Genomic DNA, 23,118 nt, shown 5'->3' with positions numbered 1-23,118 from the left:
ATCATTGTTGGACATTTGGATTGGTTCCAAGTCTTTGCTACTGATCTATTCACAATTTTCTATGGCTAATGTGAACTTGAGAATTGTTTTGTCCGTTTCTGAGGAAAATGTCATTAAAATGTTACTAATAATGAATTGAATCTTTAGATCTCTCTGGGTAGTATGTACACTTTTAACAAAAGTAATTATCTAATCCACAAGCATGAATATCTTTCCATTATTTGTCTTCTATTTTTTTTTTCATCAGGGCTTTACAGTTTTTTGTGTGGAGTTCTTTCATGTCCTTCATTAAATTTGTTTCTCGCTATTTTAGCTTTTTTGATAGTAATCATAAATGAGATTGTCTTACTGATTTCTTTTTCCGATAATGTCATAATAACGACAGTAATCAATATTCATGATAAATAGGTAAATTAAATAGTAAATTAGTCGGTCATAAGTGAAAATAAAATAAGGTATGTGTATATAACTTTTATAATCTTATAGAAGTTTTCATATATTCCTATTAGTGATGTATTTTCTCACAAAAAGATGTCCACATTTCTCAAATGCTGTTTTGCATCAAATGAGATAATCATGTGTTTCTTCTCTTTCTTCTATAAATATGGTGTATTACATTGTTTGTCATTTGTATATTGAAACATTCTTGTATTCCAGGAATAAATACCACTTGCTCATTGTGTATATTCCTTCTAATATGCTGCTGAACTCAGCTAGTGTTTGGTTGAGGATTATTGCATCAACAAACCCAGTAATAATAATGCCAACTGTTAACAGAAAGGTGCCACTCTACCTGGCAGTGATCTTAGTTTTGTGTTTTCATGGAAGTTTAGATTCCAGTGGGCTCCATTTCAGATAAGCAGAGTCTGGCTTTGGGACAATTTATGGTTAATGTTACAACAGGAGAGTATGCTCCCCACATCTGGAAGCAGGGAGAGCCCAACAGATAACCAGATATTCATTGTTGTAATGGAGTATAGCAAAGGCTGAGAGGGGCATTATATTTACATCAAAGGCCCTGGGGAAAATCTATGGCCATTGTGAGTGGTTTAGAGACTTCAAGAGGCGTGAAAGACATTGCCAAAATCTCTGCTTTTAGCTGGTTCATTTGAAGACACCAACAGGAGTGCTTGTTGATTTTAATTTATAAGTAAAATTTGTAAATGAAGAATATGTTGCCACTGGCACCCCAAAACAACTTAGAGGTGCTGGATTATGTGACATTAATATGTGTATCACTTGAATCTCCTTTCAAAAAGTTGTTATCGATGTTTTGTCATCCTGTGCCCTTGAAGAAAGGTGGATGTCATTATTGATATTGGAAAAGGATCTACACCTTAGCATAGAGAGTCTTTATAGCACTCCAAAAGGCAACACAGAGCTGTATGTAGCACAGCACAAGAAAGCCAACAGGGTAAAAAGCCTTCTCAAATTAAAGTAGCCAATCAAAGTAGCAAATCAGTAAGGCAAGAACAGTCAAAGAGTGTCTCCTAGGAACTTTCCACCCCAGTTTAGAATGATTCTATGCTCATTGCCATTAGTGTTGAAAATGGTATAGTAAGTCCTGCTGGTTGAGTCTTAAAGGATCACTCTAACATGGCCATGAAAAGTTCATGTAGAGAGGCACATGCAATGGAATGATTTATTCTATTCACAGGTGCTAGAGAAGGGGTAGGGCATGCCACACAGGAAGCCATGTGGGAGGAGAGCCAGGGAGTAGGCTCAACCAAGCAGATGGGAAAGCAAGAGAAACGTGAAGCAATTGCCTTTACCTGGAGTCATGGTGGAGGACACAAAGAAAAAGCATGATGCGTTTTACTAGAGTGTTTCAGTGTCACTAGGTCACAGTAGAGGAGAACAAGAAGAGGAATTGTGCCAGGGACCAGCATTGTCCCACTGGTTACCTCGTCATGTATTTAGGGTGCTCGCAGCTTGTTTGTGGGATATTGAGGCATCAGGAAAATGTGAATTTTTAAAAATGTACATATAACTGGACATCTTTATTTCTTCATACAACTTTTAGTTGCCAGGTAGCATCCTTTCATTTCCACCTGAAGCACTCCCTTTAGCATTTTTTATACATAAGGTTTAGTGATAATGGACTCTCTTTGCTTTTGTATATCTGAGAATATCTGAATTCCCCCCTCATGTTTGAAGAACAGTCATCTTCCCAGGTATAGAATTCATGGTTGACAGGTTTTTCCCACTTTCAGCATTTTAAACATATCATCCCGCTGTCTTCTGGCCTCCAATGCTTCTGAAAAGAACTCAGTTGATAAATCTTATTGAGGGTCCCTTGAATGTAAGAAATCACTTCTCTCTTGCTGCTTTCAGAATTCTCTCTTTGACTTTGGTTTTTCAAGAGTTGGATTAAGATGTGTATTATTGTGGATCTCTGAGCTTATCCTTGAGTTAAATTTGCATTTCCTCTGCATCTTAAATTTCTAGATTTATGTATTTTATCAACTTTGCAGACATTTTGGCCATTATGTCTTCAAATAATCTTCTGCTCCTTTCTTCCCCTTTTATTCCCCCAGGACTCTAATAATGTTATTTTGATCCATTTGATAATGTCCCACAATTCCCTTAGATTCTATTCTCTTCATTTCTTTTTTCATCCGTACCTCAGTCCAATAATTTCAATTATCCCATCTTCCAGTTTGCTGATGTTTTTCTACCAGCTCACACGTGTTGGGGAATCCCCCTAGTGAACTCTATTTATTGTACTTTCAACTCCTATGTTTCCATTTGATTTTTTTTGTAATTTTAATTTCTTGATATTCTTATTTTGTTAATGCATGTATAATCCTATGGTTTTAGTTTTTTGTCCATTGTTTCCTTTACCACTTCAAACTTTTTTTTCTTTGTTTGTTTGTTTGAGATGGCATTTTGTTCTTTTTGCCCATGCTGGAGTGCAATGGTGTGATCTCGGCTCACCACAACCTCTGCCTCCCAGGTTCAAGCAATTTTCCAGCCTCAGCCTCCCAGGTAGCTGGGGTTACAGGCGTGCATCACCATGCTGGACTAATTTTGTATTTCACAGAAATGAGGGTTTCTCCATGTTGGACAGGCTGGTCTCGAACTCCCGACCTTAGGTGATCCGCCTGCCTCAGCCTCCCAAAGTGCTGGGATTAAAGGCGTGAGCCACCGTGCCCAGCCCCACTTCAAACATTTTTAAGACAGTGGTTTTAACATCTGGGTCTAGCATCAGGGTGGACACAATATATAAGAAAGGTCCTTACAAGAAGGAGGAAGGAGATTAATTCCTAGAGAAGGATTTGTGAAGATGCAAGCAAGAGATTAGAGTGATGGGAAGATGTAACTGTGAGAAAGGAATGTGGGCAGCTTCCAGAATTTGGAAAGGCAAAAAATAGAGCCTCCAGAAGACACATAGCTTTACTGACAGCTTTTTAAAAAATGTGCACATGTAAAGCTTAAAACATGATGCTTTCATGTACATGTATTTAGTGAAGCAATTGGACACACCCAGCATCTCCCATAGTTAATCTGCACGTGTGTGCATGTCAAGAGCACATAAAATATGCTTTTAACAAAAATACTGAATTCAACATAACATTTTTCATTGGAGGCCTCATATTGAACCTTCATTCTCTGGACTTCTTTATCAACCATCTGCAATTTGTATTTTTTGACCTACATCTCCCCATCACCTACCCTAATTTCATACCTAGTTACCACTGTTTTATTCTCTACCAATGTGTATTTTTCTTTCGTCATTACTTCTTGGTTGTATCCCAGTAGCATTATTTTGGACTCCTGACCTCTGCAACTATAATATGATAAATTCCTTTTGTTTTATGACACTAAATTTTGGTAATTTGTCACATCAGTATTAGGAAATTAATGTAATCTAATTAAGCTATGGGTAAGCAATCACCAGGGGCTTAAAACAATATTGTATTTATATTTTAGGCTGAATGTTCAGTGTGGGTCAGGATTCTGCATACCATGGTCATTCATGCATTCAGGCTGATGGAGCAAACACTGTCAGAGTCTTGTGGGTCTCTGTGGAAAAGACAGCTTAATCCATAGGTGCTCTTGCAGTTGAACATACAGCCCACAAATTATACCCATCACTTCTGCTCACAACTCAATGGTCCAAAGACGTCATATGGCCTTGTATGATCAATGCAATGGTCCAGAAAGTGCAACACCCTATAAGGCCAGAGAGCGGAGGATCATGTATTTGCCAAAGCAGACACTTCCAAGGAGGGCTCAGGAGCTCCACCCATATCCTCAACCCAAAGTGCTACGTTGAAATTGAACCTCTGTGCTTCCATGTCTTTACGTGTAATACAGTCATATGTTACAGGCTTGTTTAGAGGGTTAAATGAGATAATATACACACTGTGTTGAGCTCAAGGCCTGCTCTTGGTGTGTACCCAGTCAATGAAAGTCATTGATAAACACTTGAGGAAACACAGACGATCAGGTAAGGATGAAAAAATGACTGCATTGTGCTCCTTTCCAGGAGTGTTGGGTGAGGAGGAGCTGCAGGTGATTCAGCCTGAGAAGTCCGTGTCGGTCGCAGCTGGAGAGACGGCCACTCTGCACTGCAATGTGACCTCCCTGATCCCTGTGGGGCCCACCCAGTGGTTCAGAGGAGCTGGACCAGGCCGGGAATTAATCTACAATCAGAAAGAAGGCCACTTTCCCCGGGTAACAACTGTTTCAGACCCCACAAAGAGAAACAACCTGGACTTTTCCATCAGCATCAGTAACATCACCCCAGCAGATGCCGGCACCTACTACTGTGTGAAGTTCCGGAAAGGGAGCCCCGACGACGTGGAGTTTAAGTCTGGAGCAGGCACTGAGCTGTCTGTGCATGGTGAGTACAGCGTGGGCTTCCTTCATCCCCTGATGTGTGACAATAAGTAAACAATTATATTGTCCATTCTTAGAGCAATAATCAGGTGTGGTGGTTTGTGCTCATTTTCATGAACTGATGTCACCCCTTCTCCAGATCACATGAGTTGAGGCTTGGAGATGTCATGGTAGTTACTCGAGGCTCCACAGCTTGTAAATGATGGGAAAGACGACATCCCCAGTCTGCGGCTCTACAGCTCTTGTGTTTCCAAAGCTGACCCAGCCCTTTGGTTCCACAGATGAGGGAACTGACAATTTGAGTGACTTGCCCAGGCACAGGGCTGGACCTTGCCTTCTGCCTCCAGAGAAGGCTTCCCCCTCAGGGTGGCCAAGTCTCTTCTTTATGCAGCAGGCACTCACTGAGACCCCACTGTGTGCCAGGCTCTGCCCTAGATGCTGTGCAAACAGCAGTGAATGAAACAGCCCAAAGCTCTTCCCCACCAAGCTTACATTCTCTTCCCTTCTAATGAGGAGAAATCCATCCAGGGCATGGAGAGGGTAAATTGTGTTTTTCTTTATTTAATCTTCAGAAACATCACATGGGGAAGATTCCTGGGAGGCACAGATTCACTGTTGAATCTGATGGCCTTGTGGAAGGAGATGCCAATACGTTTGGCATTTGCTGTGGGTCCATTTGGGAAACCCTTGTGTGATTCAGGGACTGAGTCACACAGTTACCATGTGCTCTGAGCAGAGCTGCATCATTCAGAATGTCCCTCACCTCAGGAAAGAGGTCCCACTTGTGGGTGACTTAGGGGTTTCCCATATAAGGCTGCAACAATGCTTATCTGGGGTTTCCTCCCAGAGGCCCAAGAGCTTCATCCTAACTCCTGAATTCTAAAATGTCAGCACAGGAAGGACCTTCAGACCATCCGGCCCAACCCCCTTTACAGATGGGAGACTGAAGCCAAGACACAACAGGGGCCTTGTCCATGGTCACAGGGCCAGTTAGTGACAGAATTGGACCCAGAATCCATATCTGAATCAAGACAGTCTCCTTCATTCACCAGTATTAGACACTGTCTCCATAGAAGAGCCAGGTGCATCATAGGTGCTAAGTAAAAGCTCCTCAAACGGAACCACGTGTCAGGTAGCCAGCATTTCTCTTTTCATCAGTCTCCCAAAGGTTCAGAATGCACCTCACATTCAGACACTAAAACTCGTTGCTGATTGGAAAACTTCTCCCAAACGTACACCCTATCGTTCCATATGGAGATTCCATATCCGGACATAAAGGCTTGCTCCATTGTCTAAAGCTGCAGAATACTCCAATTAATGGAAATATCAAATTTTATTTTACAGTCTTCTGTCAATGGACATGTAATTTATTCCCAACTTTGAGCTACTAGAGCAATCCTTCAGTGGATGACCTTGTACATGTGTCACCCTCTTCAGATGGGAAATTCCAACTGGAAGTGACTTTCCTAGGTCAGAAGACATGTGTGTCTTCATATTTGAGAAAATTGCCTAATTTCCCTCCTACATGATGTAGCAATCAGTGCTCCCCACAACCCTTGAACTTAGGTGGGGAAGGTGGCTTTATCCTGATTGTGCAGGTATCACAGGCAAAGACACAGAAGTTTCCAGGTGGTGCCTCCCCAGCCCAGGCAATCACAGTCAGTAAGTGGCTCACATGTGACTCAGATTGGCTAACTCACAGTAGGGTGCTCACCCCTCTTAGCCATGCTGCAGGCCTAAATGATTCTCTTGATGAGACAGGAGGGAGGCAGGGAGGAGGCCAGAGACCAGCAGTTGTGCCAGAGTCTCCTTAAATCCAGTGCTATGAGGGAGGAGCCATTTGTTGCCTCCTTTAAAGATGAGGACACTGAGGCTCAGAGAGGAGACCCGAGTGGTGAGCAGGTTGGGGAGCCAAGGTTTCATCCCCACCAGGCAGACTTACAACCCCTGTCTCTGCAGCACTCACTCAGCTTTACTTTTTAAAGTGTGGAGTAATGCCCCAACCTTCTCTTTCCAAACACTTGCATTATTCAGTTATACAGCAAAAAGTATTAAAAACAAAACAGACTGAAATATTTGTGAAAAGAATAAAAAGATGGGATAATTCATAAAGACCTAAAGAGAGACCTCTGTGTATCTGTGAAGTCTGGGTGAAAGATAGATCTGTGTTTTTTGGGGGAAGCATCTTCTGTGTTTGATCCAGAGCAAAACTGCTTCCATTGCCCCATTGAATCCTGGCGACATCCCAGGAAGTAGAAACGCCGTCCTCCTATTCTGCAGATGAAGAGCTGGGTGTGTCAGCCCACCCCTCTCCTGGGCTGAGCAGCCTGGTTGCAGCTCTCACGGTGGTGCCACTTTGCCATTGATCCCTGTATTGGCTTCTATAAATGCCCTCTGTGAGGTTAGTGAGCTCTCCGGGGGAAGCCAGCTAGGACCAGTTAATAACAGGGAGGGAGACCAATCAGTAATTTTGTTCCTATGCCCAGATTGGTGGAAGTCACCCTCTGTGGAGAGGACTTTGAACTCAGGCCTGGACTTCCCTCTGGGCCCTGCCCCTACACTGTCTGACCTCACATGGGTCCTCACCTCTCCCAACCTTTGCATCCTGCTCTGTAAAATGAGAATAAGGACACCACCCTCATTAATCCTTCCACATTATTGGAAGGATAAAAAATAATGTCTCCGAAGGTTCTTAACGTGTCACACACTTATCATTAGTGATTGTCATCTGAGTCATGTCTCCTGATTATCGATGGTCCTTTTGTAGCCAAACCCTCTGCCCCCGTGGTATCGGGCCCTGCGGCGAGGGCCACACCTCAGCACACAGTGAGCTTCACCTGCGAGTCCCACGGCTTCTCACCCAGAGACATCACCCTGAAATGGTTCAAAAATGGGAATCAGCTCTCAGACTTCCAGACCAACGTGGACCCCGTAGGAGAGAACGTGTCCTACAGCATCCACAGCACAGCCAAGGTGGTGCTGACCCGCGAGGACGTTCACTCTCAAGTCATCTGCGAGGTGGCCCACGTCACCTTGCAGGGGGACCCTCTTCGTGGGACTGCCAACTTATCTGAGACCATCCGAGGTAGAGGACCCTCACCCAGCCCAAGCCCACACCTGACCGCCAAGCCCACTCCCCTCCACCCTCCACTCATCCAGCTCCACTCTTGCTCCAGGGCTTGAAATGCCTGGAACCTAAATTCCTAACTGCCCACCTCCCATGCCCCTAGATGTGCCAGCCACTTACTAACATTTTAATGGCAGTGGCTAGGTGACCACACCACCCACCAGGTGCCAAGGACTGTGCTAGCCATTTCATTTATTTCACTGATAGCAAACACAGTTAATGAGTACCTACTATGAGCTAAGCCTCTATGCGCTTGGTGATTTTCTTTATTTTGCTACAGTTACAACATTCCAACTGCATGCCGGGGTGGTGCTTATAGATTTCCCTCATTCTTAGCCTAGTAGGAGCTACCAGTCCTTGAGCACCTACTGTGTGCTGGCCGTTGTGCTTAGTAATTTCACTCATATGCAGAGAGCACCCTCAATGTCTGAGCACCTGCTGCCTGCCTGGCACTGTCCTGGTGATGCCCTCACCGTGGTGGGGGAGCTACGTTATGGAGCCCTCCCTGTGATCTGTCTGTGCCACAAGGTCAGAGCTTCTGCCCTGTGCTGTTTCAGTTCCACCCACCTTGGAGGTTACTCAACAGCCCCTGAGGGCAGAGAACCAGGTGAATGTCACCTGCCAGGTGAGGAAGTTCTACCCCCAGAGACTACAGCTGACCTGGTTGGAGAATGGAAACGTGTCCCGGACAGAAACTGCCTCAACCCTTACAGAGAACAAGGATGGTACCTACAACTGGATGAGCTGGCTCCTGGTGAATGTATCTGCCCACAGGGATGATGTGAAGCTCACCTGCCAGGTGGAGCATGACAGGCAGCCAGCGGTCAGCAAAAGCCATGACCTGAAGGTCTCAGCCCACCCGAAGGAGCAGGGCTCAAATACTGCTCCTGGTAAGGTTACTTCAAATTTTTAAATTTTATCTTTTTCTTTCATGTTAAAATTAATATTTATGTTTGTCATAAAATAAGCTAGAAGTCTATAAATATAAAGTAGAATTTTAAAGTCAGCATCATTCTCCCAAATCTCACCCTCCAAGAGTCATCACTATTAAAAGTTTGAGGTACAACCTGACAGGTTTTTTGACATAAATGTGTACTGAATGAGGAAGAAAGGAAGCAAGGGGATCATGTGTTCATCACGTTCTGCATCTTGCTTTTTACCCCTGACAGTTGTTACATTCCCGTTTCTCATCAGCCACCCCGTCTCCTTCCTACTCCTTCTGACCTCTGCCTTGTCTGTTCCTTCCTAAACTTTTCCATTCATATCTGTGACCTGCGCCCTGCAGACTCCTGCATCTGCTGTATGAATTTCAGAAAGACATGTGGACTTTAAGCCTGGACCACGCCCCCAGGTGACCACGATTGGTCAAAGCAAGGGCCTCCTTTGGGTCCTGATGGTGATATTTGACCAATAACAATCACAATGGCTCTCTGCAGATTTATTATGTGCAAGTTTCTGTTCATCTATGATCTCCTTTCCTGCTTCAACCATCCAGTGAGTCTGGAGTTTTACAGAAGGGGAAACCAGGACTTGGGAAGCAATGGGGGATATTGTTGAAGACAATTAGATCAAGGCATTAGACCAGATGACTGGTCCAAACTAATTAAGGTAAGTCTGAGGTCCTGAGGACAGGGTCACTACCGGCCTATAATGCAAATTTATGCTAATCTGAGAAACGTCTCTTTCTGCTGGGCATCATCCCAAGGATGTCAATTTGGCCAGTGTTCCCCCGTCTATGACCAAAATATATCTTATTTCCCTCTCATATAATACCAGGAGGGGTGTCTATTCCAGAAGACTTTTAGAAGGCCCAGCCACATACTCTACGGCGTTGGCTTTATCTACTGGGTCAATGCTGGGTCGCTGATTTGTCTGCTGGAAGAGTGAAGACAGGAAGTGGAGGACAACAATGTCCCCTATAATCAGAGATGTATGGAAAGTGCATCGTCACATCCACTGCTCACCCAGTTATGCGCGCCCACGTGGTTGCAAGAGGAGTCCACAACTGGGTGATCTGATAGTAGAGGACATTTTTTACAAAAACAATATCATTATAAACTTCATAAAATTTAAAATTTTATACCATTAAATTTCATAAAATTGTTAAAATAATTATCTCACATCACCTAAAATGGAGCATACATTCAAATTTCCCCAAATTTCTTTTGTAAACGTTTTTCTGTGCACCAGATTTGGTATTAATTTATCTGTAAATGTTTGCTAGTATTTTTCTATGAAATTACTGTACCTCAAGAATATGTTGGGGTACTTTAAAATTATGAATTCACTTTCCTCAATAGTTTAGGGCTATTCACATTATTCATTTCATATTGGGTGAGATGTGGCAACTTGTGCTTTCCAAAGAGTTTTTGGTCCATTTTATCTATGTCGTCATATTTCTGTGTGTAGAGTTGTTCATAATATCCCTTATGATCCTTTTGATGTCTGCAGGGTCTGTAGTGATAGCCCTCGCTTCATCCTGATATTTAAAATGTGCCATTTCTTTTTTCTTCATCATCAGCCTTGCTATAATTTTTTCCCATTTTATTGATCCTTTCAAAGGATCAGCTGCTTCAGTTGGTTTTTGTATTGTTTTTATATTTTAATTTCATTAATTTTCTGCTCTCTTCTCTTTTTTATTAATTCCTATCTCCAGCTTGCTTCGGGTTTATTTTGCTCTACTTCTTGTAGTTTCTTGAAGTGGGGATTTATATTAGTGAATAGAGGCTTTTTCTCTTTTCTGTGTCATTTTTTTTGTCATGTTCTATGGCTGGGAGCTCATATTGTGGGGGTGGATCCCAGGTGCCTGGCCTCACGGCTGTTCCTCAGTCCTCAGATCCCTAGCCAGTCTGCCTTCCTTTTTCACCTTGGAAGTTCTCCTATGCCTGCTCCTCATATTTCCAGAGTTCTTAGTCATACTTCTCAAGGAGGAGCCGGAAGAGATGAATCTGCACTATCTATCTGAAGCTGAATTTGCTTTTTAAACTTCCATCCACTCACTAGAGCTCCGACCAGGGCTGCCATTTTTGGGTGCTTTCAGTGTGCTGGATGTAGCATCCTTGCTCATGTGCTATGTCAGGAAATGCGTTTTAGGTTGTCTGGGCTGGTACACAACATGCAAGATGCCTTATGTGACATACTGCACCAGCAGCGTGGCAGCCGAGTGAGACTGTGCACTAGGGTGTGTTGAAGGTTCTCTTTTGACCCACAGTCATTTTGCAGTTTGGCATTCTCTGTCCAAGTAATACTCAGAGTCAGGTTTGTGCAAAATTTACTTTTCCTTTTTTGTTTTTTCTTTTGGTTTGGGGAGGTTAGTTACAGAGATAATTAGTTATGCTGCTGCAACAGTCCCCAGAAACTCAGAAGATGGCTGATGATCTGTAAGTGCTTTGACCCAAACATTCTCTCCCACATCTCAGGGTCCCACAACTTCCCCATCAGGGCCCTAGCCCAGCATAGCAGCCCATTGAAGCTGAGATTCATCCACCTCTGTGGTTCTGCTACTCTTATAATGTTCTGGAACCCAATCTTCTATTCTTTCTGCCCTCTGGCTCCAGGAGATAACAATCTACACTGCTGCCAAGAAGTCCTCTGGTTTTTACACTGAGCCTTAATTCATGATAAGTTACTCTTAGCTTCTCGTCGTCTTTCCCCAAAGAATTGATGCCCAGCAACAGCCATCAAACACCTTAGTCCTCATAACTATCATTTCCCAATCCGGTTTCAAATGCCTGATGCCAAGGAATTTCCTTCCCACTTCACTGACAGTGAAAGTTTTATTAATTGCACTATAGCTGCAAGCCAGGGCCTGCCCAGCTCCATTCACTACCAGCCCTGGGGTCCTCATTGCCAGCTGATCTTGATGAGTGGTCAGTTTCCAAACTTGCATTTTACAGTCTGCTTTTCAGACCATTTCCACTGTCAATTTTGCTAGGAGGCCAACTGGAGGTGGATACAAGAGTTCAGGAAGCATGCTACAGTGCTGTCAGGGTCAATATGCCTGAGGGAGTGAGGCAGAAGGGTAGGAGAGGGACGTGCTGAGCCACAGTGCAGGCAGGACAAAGACCCAGCTGATTCTGCAGAGGAGCCAAGGGCTGAGAGAGTCCCTTAGAGTTTTGCTAATTGAGTAGAGAGGCGTGGCCTTCCTATTTTCAATTCAGCCAATCTTTCTATGGGCTGCCCCCTAGAAGGAGGAGTGCACTTGGAGAGTGCAGCTCTCCTCAGGGGAGACAAAGTCCCAGAGAGCCACCCAGCTGAGAACTGCCGGCCTCCAACATTCCAGCCACATATGCTGAGATCTCCATTCCTTCCTTAAGGACCCATCAGTACCATTTTATTTCCCAGAAAACGTACATGAAAACAGAAGTAAACATATCTTCATTTGTTTGCTTTTAACAGCAAAAAAATGCTCATTGTAAAAATGCAAAGAATCCAAATGTGTGCTTCCCCAGATCTGACTGTCTGTCCAACAGAGAGATTTCAGATGGCACCTGCTCTGGGGTTGATGTGAGCTTGATGTCTGAGTCCCTCCCAAGCATGACAGTCAAGCCAGGGTGTTTTCTATCCACCACAGTACATTAGGCCCAGCCCCTCAAGGGCCTCCCCAGCTCTCAAGAACATGGGGTCAACCCTCACCACTGGGGCTAAACAGAGCAGCCTGCAACTCTCTCACTCTGAAGCCATCTTCATATAACCAAAAAGCATGTTAGCTGCTTGCTGCATGTAGAATCCAATCAAGGAGCGTGAGGTCTGATACAAAAAAAAAGCTAGGCTGGGGAAGGGACACAACGTGTCCTGCTTTCAAATGTGCTGCTTCCCCTTTGGAGAAGAAAGCAGACACTTTTATAAGGTAATGGGGATGGGAACAAGGGCAGGGGTCCCTCTACTAGCCTGGTGACTTAGCTACCTGACAGTTGAGGTGGCGCCATCCTGAGCAGAAGTAAGTTGCAAACGTGGCCAAGGGGGCATGCTTTCCATATGCCCTCCTGGTGGATGAAAGTCTGGAGGCTACCCCTGGAGGTGAAGTTTCCGTGGTGGGTATGCTTTGGTGTGCCAACTCTCCAGGAGAGATCTGTCTTGGAGTATACAGAAGAACTTGCCCTGCAGGGAATGTCTGGTGAGGGGGAGGTGAAAGGTTATATTTGCATTTCTGAAGGGCTAAGTAGGAAACTGGGAGCAGGGGGAAAGGGGAAAGAAAACAAAGAAAATAAACTGTCTTTTAGCAAACTGGGGGTACTCAGTTATACTCATGACACCTACTTTCCCTTTCGTAATTCTTCCTATGACCCTGGGAAATTGGACTTGTCTTGTTCGAAAGGACACAGTCTCAGGAATCATCCTAAGGGACGTAATGATGGGCTTCCCTAAGTTTGGATGCGAGTAACCTTGTGACCCTCCCTAAATTCTCTGAGCCTCAATTTCCCCATCAGAATGGAATAATAATCCCTGCCCTACAGGCTTGTGAGGATCAAGTGAGGGACTCAGGTGCCACACATGAATGCATGAGTACACATTCTCTCCACTTCGTCCCTCCGGGAGGACAGCCTGGCAGCCTGGGACAGGGTAAGGGAATGAGGAACCTCTTTCCCTGGCTTCTGCCTTGGGTTGGAGCTAGGGTAGCCAGGGTAAGATGCAGTTTCAAAAGCTTTGCAGCATTGATGGTCCCACGTAGCCTCAGGTGGGATAAGTGGGGGCCTCTGGGATGGCATCCTGGGTAGCCCCTTCCTAACTTCTCCTGTCTCCTGATTTCCAGGCCCAGCACTGACTTCTGCTGCTCCACTTCTCATAGCTTTCCTCCTGGGCCCCAAGGTGCTGCTGGTGGTTGGTGTCTCTGTCATCTATGTCTACTGGAAGCAGAAGGCCTGACTGTAAGTGTGGGGGATGGATGCCTGACCAAGGGCTGCTCCAAAAGGGCAGGGCCAGGAGGAGGGCCCAGCCCACATATCATGCAGCATCAGGGTCACTGGGGTTTAGAGAAGGTGACAGAGCTCCCTCAGCATCCTCAGGACTCTCAGGGTCTCTAAGAGTCAGGACTCTAAGAGTCTCCCAACCCCAGGAAGTGTGTGAGTGCTTGAGGAGGTGAGCTATAGCCAGAGTGTTTAAAGGTTTTTACAGCACCCAAGGGGTCACATGAGGAGGTGAGAAGAGGAGCATGAATCAGGGGCTACTGAGTGGGTGGTCCCTTGCAGGCCATCCCTAGACTATTTGATGCTGAACTCCATGGGCCCAAAAGAATCCTCACTGTCAAGTCATGTTGAGAAACCACAGATGGGCAGCTCTTAGGGCTGTACCCATTCTGACCCTCTGTGTGCCTGAGTGGAAGCAATGAGGAGAGAGGCATCAAGACTCAGGAGGAGGGCTGAGCCAGCAGAGTCCTATCTCAGGGCTGCCTCTCCACTTGCAACAGGCATCCCAGAAGGAGACCAGCACCAGGAATACAACAGCCTCCCAGGAAATGTTTCTTAAATGATGAGCAGATGATTAAATATGGACATGTTACCCACAGCTCCTTCCCTCCTCCCCTGCCACATGGGACCCCCAGGCTCTCCTGCCTACTTCCTTCCTTGAATGGCGCTGACTGAGAGAAGGGGCTGGTGAGAAGCTTCCCCGGACTGAGCTCCAAACACCTCCCCTCCCAGGACATCTTCCCGCCCACAGGCTCCTGTTGCTCCTTTGCAGAGTCCTTGATTCTCCAGAGCAGTCTTCATTCATGGTCCTGAGCAGAGGCCATGGGATGGGGCTCTGGGGAGTGACTCATGACACCTCCCTAGGATGTGGGAAACACGCCAAATCTAAACACATCAGGACACCTCTCCTCCATCGTCTTGGACTCTCCGTAAGCCACAAACTGCAGTCCAGATTCTCAAGAGTTATTCTGCCTTCTGGATTCCTGCCTACCCAATTACCCAGCCTTGTTGAGATTCTCTATTGCCTCCTGAATACAAATTAACACTCATCCTGGTTTTAAGGAGAAAAATGATTATCCTTCCTCTTTGTTTATACATATGATATAATTTGGATATTTTTTCCCTACAAATCTCAATGTGAAATTTCATCCCCTGTGTTGGAGTTGGGGTCAGGTGGGAGATGTTTGGGTCATGGGGATGGATTCATCACGAATGACTTGGTGTTATCTTGGTCTATTAGCACCCACAAGATCTGATTGTTTAAAAGTGCCTAGCAGCTCCCTCTTCTCTTTTTCTCTTCCTCTCTCCCCATATTATGCCAACTCCACTTCACTGTCCACTGTGAGCAGAAGCACTCTGAGGCCCTCAGCAGCAGATGCAAGTACCATGCTTATTGTACAGTCTGCAGAACCAAAAGCCAAATAAACCTCTCTTTATAAATTACCCAGCCTCATGTATTCTTTTATAGCAACATACATGGACTAAGACAGTGTCCTACTCCTCACACCCAGTAAGAAAGCATCTCTCCCTCCTCTCTCTGTGATGGAAACACTAGTTTTTCTATCATCCTGCAACCTTCACAACTCTGTTGCTCATGGTAAAAATACTGTGACAGCCCTAAAGCTGTGAAGTCCTTCTTGATTTCTTCTTTGTTTATATCTCATATTCAGTTCTGCTTCAAAATGCTTGTGTCCCCTGGTGAGATAGATGGTAAATGTTTGAAAGAAAGCAGAAGGCTGAATTGTAGTGTTTGTCAATTTCTGTGGGGTGAATATCCCCAACATGGCCCATTTCAAGCTTCTAACACTTTAACAACTAGAATACACAATTCCTGAAAATTTAACAGTTGGTTCTCCTGAGCCAGTCCAAGCCTGCCCCAGCACACAAAGGAGTTGTACTCATAACCTGCACACCTCTCACCTCCACCACTCCTCCATGGTCCCAGCTAGCATCATCTCCTCCTGGACCACTTATAGAGCCTCTGATGGATTGCATTTTTCCAGCCTCAGTTATTTTTTGGAAAAGTCAAATCCTGTCATTCCTCGGCTTCTTCCCCGCAACAGCTGCGTGGCTCACTCTTCTGTCCTTCAGTTTATTAAAGGCAACTTATGTAAACCTCCCTATGTAAAATATCCATTTTCCTCTCCACCCTAGCATTCCAATGTCTCTTAATTTGATTAGCTTTTCTCCTTAGCACTGTATTATATTACTACATACATTATACTAAATACAGGGCAGTCCTCACTTTGCATGGCAGTGCAAGATTACAAAAACGACTGTGAAAATACTGAAACCCTGGAAAGAAACTCTACATCCAAAGGGGAATATAATGACTACTCTGTGGTCCTCATAATTTTTGTCAAAATATTAGAAAATATAATACTATCAGTTGCAAATGTGGACACAAGGGAAAAATATTTAGTTTATGGTAATTCAAAGGATTGGAAACATTGAGGATTAAATTATTATTTCTTTGTAAAACATAGCAAGGATAGTTGGAACAGTGTTTGTCTTCTTGTATATTTCTGATATGGAACAAGCATAAGATGATGAGAACACTCTGGTATAATCTGAAATGGTCCCCTTTCTCCTTCCTCTTCAGGAAGCACTACTGAATATTTCTCTCATACCCACTATGAGGACCAATCAAGCTGCTGTAGGTAAAATTCACAAAAGTGTGGGAGCTCCCATGACTGGGTCCTCCTGAGTTTTTAGCTCAGACTGGTCCTCACTGAACTTATAGCAATTCACCATTCATGGTGCAGGTTTTCTGACCCCAGCACTCTTTCCCATGGAGGTTTCTAATTCAGGAAGTTGTAATTCTCCATATCACCCTGCTGTCTCTCTAATTTTGCCCTATGACCTCATTTCTCCGACAGATCTAAGAGCAGTTGTTTTTTGATTTGCTCAGCTTGTTACTTGGTGTTGGTTTGAGAGACTTCTTGTAGGGGTCACCCAGGAGATTTGGTTCCACCCCCAAAGGCTTCTGCAGCCACAGACCCTCAAATGTGCCACACCTGGAATTATGGTCTCTGAAGCTGCAAGCTCAGTCCTTGGCTACAGAACCCTATAGGTCTGAACTCTCAAATTAGGAAGGGTCATGGGACCCCTGGCATGAGGTAAGAGTCTCTGGGACATAGAGCAGGCTCTATGTCAGTCAACCTCTCTCCAGTACTGTCCAAGGCTCCCAGGTCTGGGAACCCCAAGCACAGACGTCAGCAACTTCCTAGCAGTGGCAACTGTGTCCACTTCCTCTTTCACAATGGAAGATGGCCCCAGTCTCATGCCCCTTCCTCCCACAGCAACTTCCCTCCTGGGACATCATGGCAAGGTGGGGCTTCTCCTCCCCTGCAGAGCATAGAGTCTGAGGTCTCTTCATGAGAGTCATTCAGACAGATACCCCCAGCCCTGTGTCCCAGCTCACCTGGACAGGCCCTGCCACCTTCTCTGCTCATAGGACTCACAGTTGTGTGCAGTCTGCTCTATACAGGTGTATTTCTATGTGATGTCTCCTCTCCCTCTCAGTCCATCTCTCCTGTTCCTCTGGATTTCCACTTGGGAGCATTTTCTTGTCTCCTATCCCAGCATGAGGCAAGATTTGGAGCACTTTTTCTATGAACATCTGTGTAGACCCTAATTAGGATGCACCTTGCCCTAGTCATAGTGATTCTCCCCAGAGGCCATGGCTGCACCATGACCTTGGTGCTGAGCACATGACCTCAGCTCATCACCATGGTACCCCCACCTCCCCCAGACATTGGCCGAGGTTGTCACATAACATCATAAATCCTTGAAGGCAGAGGATCTGTTTTTTAAAATTGTTGCTATTACTAAAATTCTACCTAACAACAATAATGTCTAGCTAATATGTATAATAATAATAGTAAAACTGAATATCTAGGTTTGAGGATACAGTCAGATATTATTAGGCACTTTGCATATATGAGTTCATTTAATTCCCATAACAATCTTATGAGGTTGGTGTGATTATTATGTCCATTTTACAGTTGAGGAAACTCAAGAAACAGAGAGGTTAATAGTGTCCCCAGGGTCACACACCTGGGAGCTGGTAGAGCTTGATTTCAGACTAGGAAGTTTCAATTCCTAAGCCCACAGGCCTAATCTTTAGTCTTCTGGAGAGGCCTCCGTGGGCTCCCAGTTCCTCATGTGTCCCGAAGTCTTCCCTAGTCATCTGCATCTAATGTCGTGAGTGGGGGTGAAATATGGTAGATGAAGGGGGAATTTTAGCTCATGGACTTCCAGGCTCCCCGTTCTTTCAAATATTCAAATTTTCTCCATGCTGCACCAAGTCAATCGAAAGTTGAAAATGAATTCTGCACGTGATTTCTACAAAAATTTTTTACTTGAATAAGCATCTATGCATCTAGCATATCTTCACTGAAGGATTGGAGTTCCTTGAGAACTCCTTGACAGTTCCTTCCTTGGGAAGGCAACTTGCTGCTCCAAGCACGGATCCTGCCATCTTCCTGACACTATTGCATCAGTTAAAATCATTTTTTGTTTGTTTGTTTGTTTGTTTTGAGACGGAGTTTCGCTCTTGTTGCCCAGGCTGGAGTGCAATGGCGCAATCTCGGCTCACTGCAACCTCCACCTCCCGGGTTCAAGTGACTCTCCTGCCTCAGCCCCCAAGTAGCTGGGATTACAGGCACTCGCCACCACACCTGGCTAATTTTGTATTTTTAGTAGAGCCACGGTTTCTCCATGTTGGTCAGGCTGATCTTGAACTCCTGACCTCAGGTGATCCACCCGCCTCGGCCTCCCAAAGTGTTGGGGTTACAGGTGTGAGCCACCGCACCTGGCCTATTGCATCAATTTTGGAGTCCTGTATTCCAAACTATGATTTTTGGAGGCATGAAACTTTATGTCTCACACCTTCCAAGCCAATTGCTATTTTCATGGAAGGAAATATTCCTCTTTCAACCACTGGTATGTTTTACCTTAAATTATAAATCTTTAGATATTAATATTTCTGGGTTTTTTTCCTTTTTCCTTCGTAAACAGTAGACTTTTATACAAATATAAAGTTTTGTACCTTCAAAGTTATCACTCCAATAAAGACACCTATTAAAATCAGCAAAACATCTTGAAATATATTTTAATAATGTACAAATGTATTCGCAACATAATCTGATTAAGAGACTCCACTAAGTCTATAGTACCTACAACACAATTTACAGATACCTACAATAGTTTCTAGGTTGGTTTAGTTTATAATTAAATCTACTGCTTTAAGAAATGCCATTAATACAAATGCATAATCTATAACATTCTCATTACAGTAAGAAAAAATATAGATTCATAAAACAAAATGTCTTTACCCATTATGTGAAGTATGTAAATGATTATTCTCATTAAAACATAAAAATAATGCGTTTTTAGTAATAAAAGATAGATATCATTAGGTCAAAGAGCATTGAAGAGCTCCAGGAGGTTCCAAAGTAAAATCTGGCTATCCTCTTATAAAATAAATAGAACAGCACAATTTCTGGGTATTCCTTAAACATAAACTATGATAATTCATTTATATTAATTGGACCTTAAGTAAATGACTTCTTACAAATGAAAATAAATAAAACTTTAGAAACTAATACCAATTCCCTAAATTTGGTTTTTACTCATTTATGTATGTCTAAGAAATTTTACCATGAAGTACATATTAAAAATTAACAATTATTTCTAACTTACACATTAGCCAATGTGCTCACTCGTACCATGGAAACAAAACTTGCTTCTGAAAATAATCTACAGAAATAATATGTAAACACATAGAGCTTTGAAATAGACTAAGAACATCCTATGTTCTATGGATCAAATAGCAAAGGCCTTCATTACATGTATCAATAAACACACTTTGGTTAATTTGGGATATATTGATATTACATGACCTTGTGCATACCTCTGTATACCATTAAATAAATTTGGACGTTTGTAGTGACAACACACTTTCTAGTCCCAAGTGCTGGAGAGAAAATAAAAACTTAATATGAAAACTACTTTTGTTTGTTTTAAATAGTTATTAAGTGGGGGGAGAAAAGCCAACACTTTCTGTTGCAACATAAACTGAGATCTAAAAGGTTCAGAGTCAAGAATCTCTTAGGTTGCCCCCCAACATCGTAAAACACATAAACTTTCTCCCTCTATTTGAGAAGTCTGATCATGTCTAGCGTTCAACCACTTTACTCTGAAGGAGAAGAGGGCACTGTGTTAGTCCATTCTCATACTACTATAAAGAACTACCTGAGGCCGGGCGCAACGGCTCATGCTTGTAATTCCGGAACTTTGAGAGGCTGAGGCGGGCGGATCACCTGAGGTCAGGAGTTCAAGACCAGCCTGGCCAACATGGTGAAACCCCATCTCTACTAAAATACAAAAATTAGCTGGGCATGATGGTGGGTGCCTGTAATCCCAGCTACTCAGGAGGCTGAGGTGGGAGAATCACTTGAACCCAGGAGGCAGAGGTTGCAGTGAGCCGAGATCATGCCATTGCACTGCAGCCCGGGTGACAGAGTGAGACTCCGTCTCAAAAACAAACAAACAAACAAACAAAACTGCCTGAGACTGGGTAATTTATAAATAAAAGAGGTGTAATTGACTCACAGTTCTGCATGGAAACTTACATGCAGGAAACTTACATGTAAGTTTCCTTACATGTAAGGAACTTACAATCATGGCAGAAGGTGAAGGGGAAACAAGGAATGTCTTACATGGCAGCAGGAGAGAGAAAGAGCAAGGCGGGAACTGCCAAACGCTTTTAAACCATCAGATCTTGATAACTCACTCACTATCATGAGAACAGCATGCAGGAACCACCCATGTGATCCAGTCACCTCCCACCAGGTCACTCCCTTGACACATGGGGATTGTAATTTGAGATGAGATTTGGGTGGGGACACAGAGCCAAATCAAATCAGGCACTAAAAGCACATATCACTCACAGCACTGGACAGGCCATTAGTCCCAACCAGAAGATTCTTCTTTCAGCCTCTAAGACAGTTTTACTCTCTTAAGAGGATGCCTCCCAGGACTCAAATGCCCAATGGCCCTTTCCATTGTCATCAATGTGATTCCACCAACATAGTCCAATCATTACTCTACCGGTGACATTATTCACTGCCCAAAAGCCACCTGACAACGAGATCATTGTCACCACACAGGCCACACAGGCAAGAAAGCAACTGCTGGGCAGTTCATAGAGAAAATAGGTGGCGATTGCACTGACTCGAAATAATTAAAGGAAAAGTGATGCCACTGGATCTCTGAGTTTAAATTTCTTTGGTCTATTAGTTGTCTGCCTTCCCTTCTAAATCAAACAGTGAAATATCTTCAGTATCATCATCACTGTGCCTTCAGAGCCAACCCTGGGCACCACCACCCTCTCTACAAGTACTCAGCTCCTCAGCTGTTTCTGGGAAATTTTTTGACATGTTTTGTGAGATATCTTTTGTTATTCCTATATTTACACCTATTTACATTACTCTGTTTAGGTGTGTCTCTGTGCTGAATCCTAAGGGATTGCCCCACATGATCCCCCAACCCAATAACTTACTACTTATATATATATAGTCCCCTAGTCAACCTATTACATTTTTTAAAACTGTCCTCAGTAATTATGTTTTCATTTCCAAAGTCTCTTTTTTTGGTTATTTTTCCAAGATACCTGTTACTTCATGCCTGACTATTCCTGTTTCATACATGCCTGATGTTATTTTATGGATTCACTTCCCTTTTGCTATCTTTATAAGGTTACTGTGTATGCTAATTTTAAAGACCTTTTTATATTTTATTTTTTCATATTTTCTCAGTTGTTAAGTCCTCTTGATTGCTGTTCTTGTTTTTGAGTTATTGTTGTTCTTGAATTGGTTAGCTATCTCTCATGGTGCTGCTGTTCCCCAAATCTTCAGTGATTCCTTCCTGCACTGCCATCTTTCCAGAAATAAAGCCCCACCCCACATGATGGAGTTATCAGGGCCTCCTGGAGCATGGCACCTGCCACAGCCTCACTGTGTGGGCTGTTCCTAACTGAGGCTATGGCTTCTTCTCTGCTTCCTCCTGAGTGATGTCTTTCCTTTCCAATGACAGATGTCATAGTGCAAACATTAAAAGTGAAGTCTGTGGTGTGTGGTAACCTATGCTCTAGTTCTAAAAGCTTAGTGATCTCGAGCAAATCCATTACTCTCTGTGTGCCTCAGGTTTCCTCGCCTGTAAAAGGAGGTAGGTTAATAGCAGTGCTTACCTGATAGAGTCAGAGTGATGAATTAATGAGGTAACTGACATAAAATGCTTGACACCATATCTGGGGCACAGGACTTCTGCAATAAATGATAACTGCTGCTATTCCTTCATGTCACATAAAGACTATTGTCTTGTTTTTAAGTGTAATTTGACACGGATTAATATAATTTTATCCTTTTTCATTTTCATTTTTGTGGGTGTGGAGTAGGAGGGGAAGATTTCACCCTGTGCACATTTGCCACATTGAACAGAACTTTGAATGAGAATATGATAACCTTTACATTTCATTTGACAATAACAGATGAAGGACCTAAAACCTAGCATGTGACAGGGAAGCTTCCAGACAGGCCTTTCTAAGTCATAGATGATACAACCATTTCTCCTAACAAGGTGGTTTTTCTAAAGCACAACTGTGGCAGGAAAGCAGTGAGCCCTTCTCATAAAAAAAAATTATAGCCACATTTTTTGGTTAAAATTAATTATGAGTCAAGCATTCATTATAGTTTATATTATTCCTACCCCATCTCTACAAGGTGCATGTTGGTGCATGTTATAACTTCTATTTACATACCATCAAAATAAGGCTCAGAGAAGTCAAGTGTCTTCTTGAAAGTCACACAGCTGGAAATTGTGAGAGAACAAATTAATTTGTGGATTATAAGGAGCAGGATGCAGAGAATTCAAGAGAAAGCAATTGATCTCAGAGTGGCAGGGGTAGTCCAAGCACATCATATAATCTGGGTCTCAGGAGGCCTGGGTTGCTGGGAGAAAGCCACTGGTGGGCAATTCACCATGCAGTAGGGATTCATTCAAAAGCACCATTCGAGTTCCTGCTCTTCACCTGGTGTCATTAGCATCAATAATGACCTACTGGGTTTCAGGCATGGTACAGTCATTATCTCCTTTAATCTCCACTAAAGCACTGCAATGAAATACTTATAACCCCCAGTTTAGAGAACAAAATTGAGCGTAGGTGGGTGCAATGAT

General features: G+C 43.6%; 1 protein-coding gene across 1 annotated transcript; it reads left to right on the top strand.

Annotated features, from left to right (window-relative positions):
• The first annotated feature begins 4,467 nt into the window (after window positions 1-4,467).
• Window positions 4,468-15,319, top strand: LOC101130144 (signal-regulatory protein beta-1). Its single transcript, XM_031004990.3, has 5 exons — window positions 4,468-4,849; window positions 7,613-7,930; window positions 8,530-8,862; window positions 13,725-13,839; window positions 14,379-15,319. The coding sequence occupies exons 1-4, from the start codon at window positions 4,468-4,470 to the stop codon at window positions 13,835-13,837; spliced, it is 1,146 nt and encodes a 381-aa protein (XP_030860850.3). The 3' UTR covers window positions 13,838-13,839; window positions 14,379-15,319.
• Window positions 15,320-23,118: the final 7,799 nt, after the last annotated feature.

Source organism: Gorilla gorilla, chromosome 21, assembly GCF_029281585.2.
Source record: "Gorilla gorilla gorilla isolate KB3781 chromosome 21, NHGRI_mGorGor1-v2.1_pri, whole genome shotgun sequence".
Taxonomy (NCBI): Eukaryota; Metazoa; Chordata; class Mammalia; order Primates; family Hominidae; genus Gorilla; species Gorilla gorilla.
This window is presented reverse-complemented; position numbering and strand designations above follow the sequence as displayed.

What these genes read in the sequence shown, in the direction of transcription:
- LOC101130144 (XM_031004990.3), top strand. Translation starts at nt 4,468, where the DNA reads ATGACTGCATTGTGCTCCTTTCCAGGAGTGTTGGGTGAGGAGGAGCTG. An exon ending in CTTATCTGAGACCATCCGAG is followed by an intron (nt 7,931 to 8,529) that starts GTAGAGGACCCT and finishes GTGCTGTTTCAG; the next exon opens with TTCCACCCACCTTGGAGGTT. An exon ending in GGGCTCAAATACTGCTCCTG is followed by an intron (nt 8,863 to 13,724) that starts GTAAGGTTACTT and finishes CCTGATTTCCAG; the next exon opens with GCCCAGCACTGACTTCTGCT.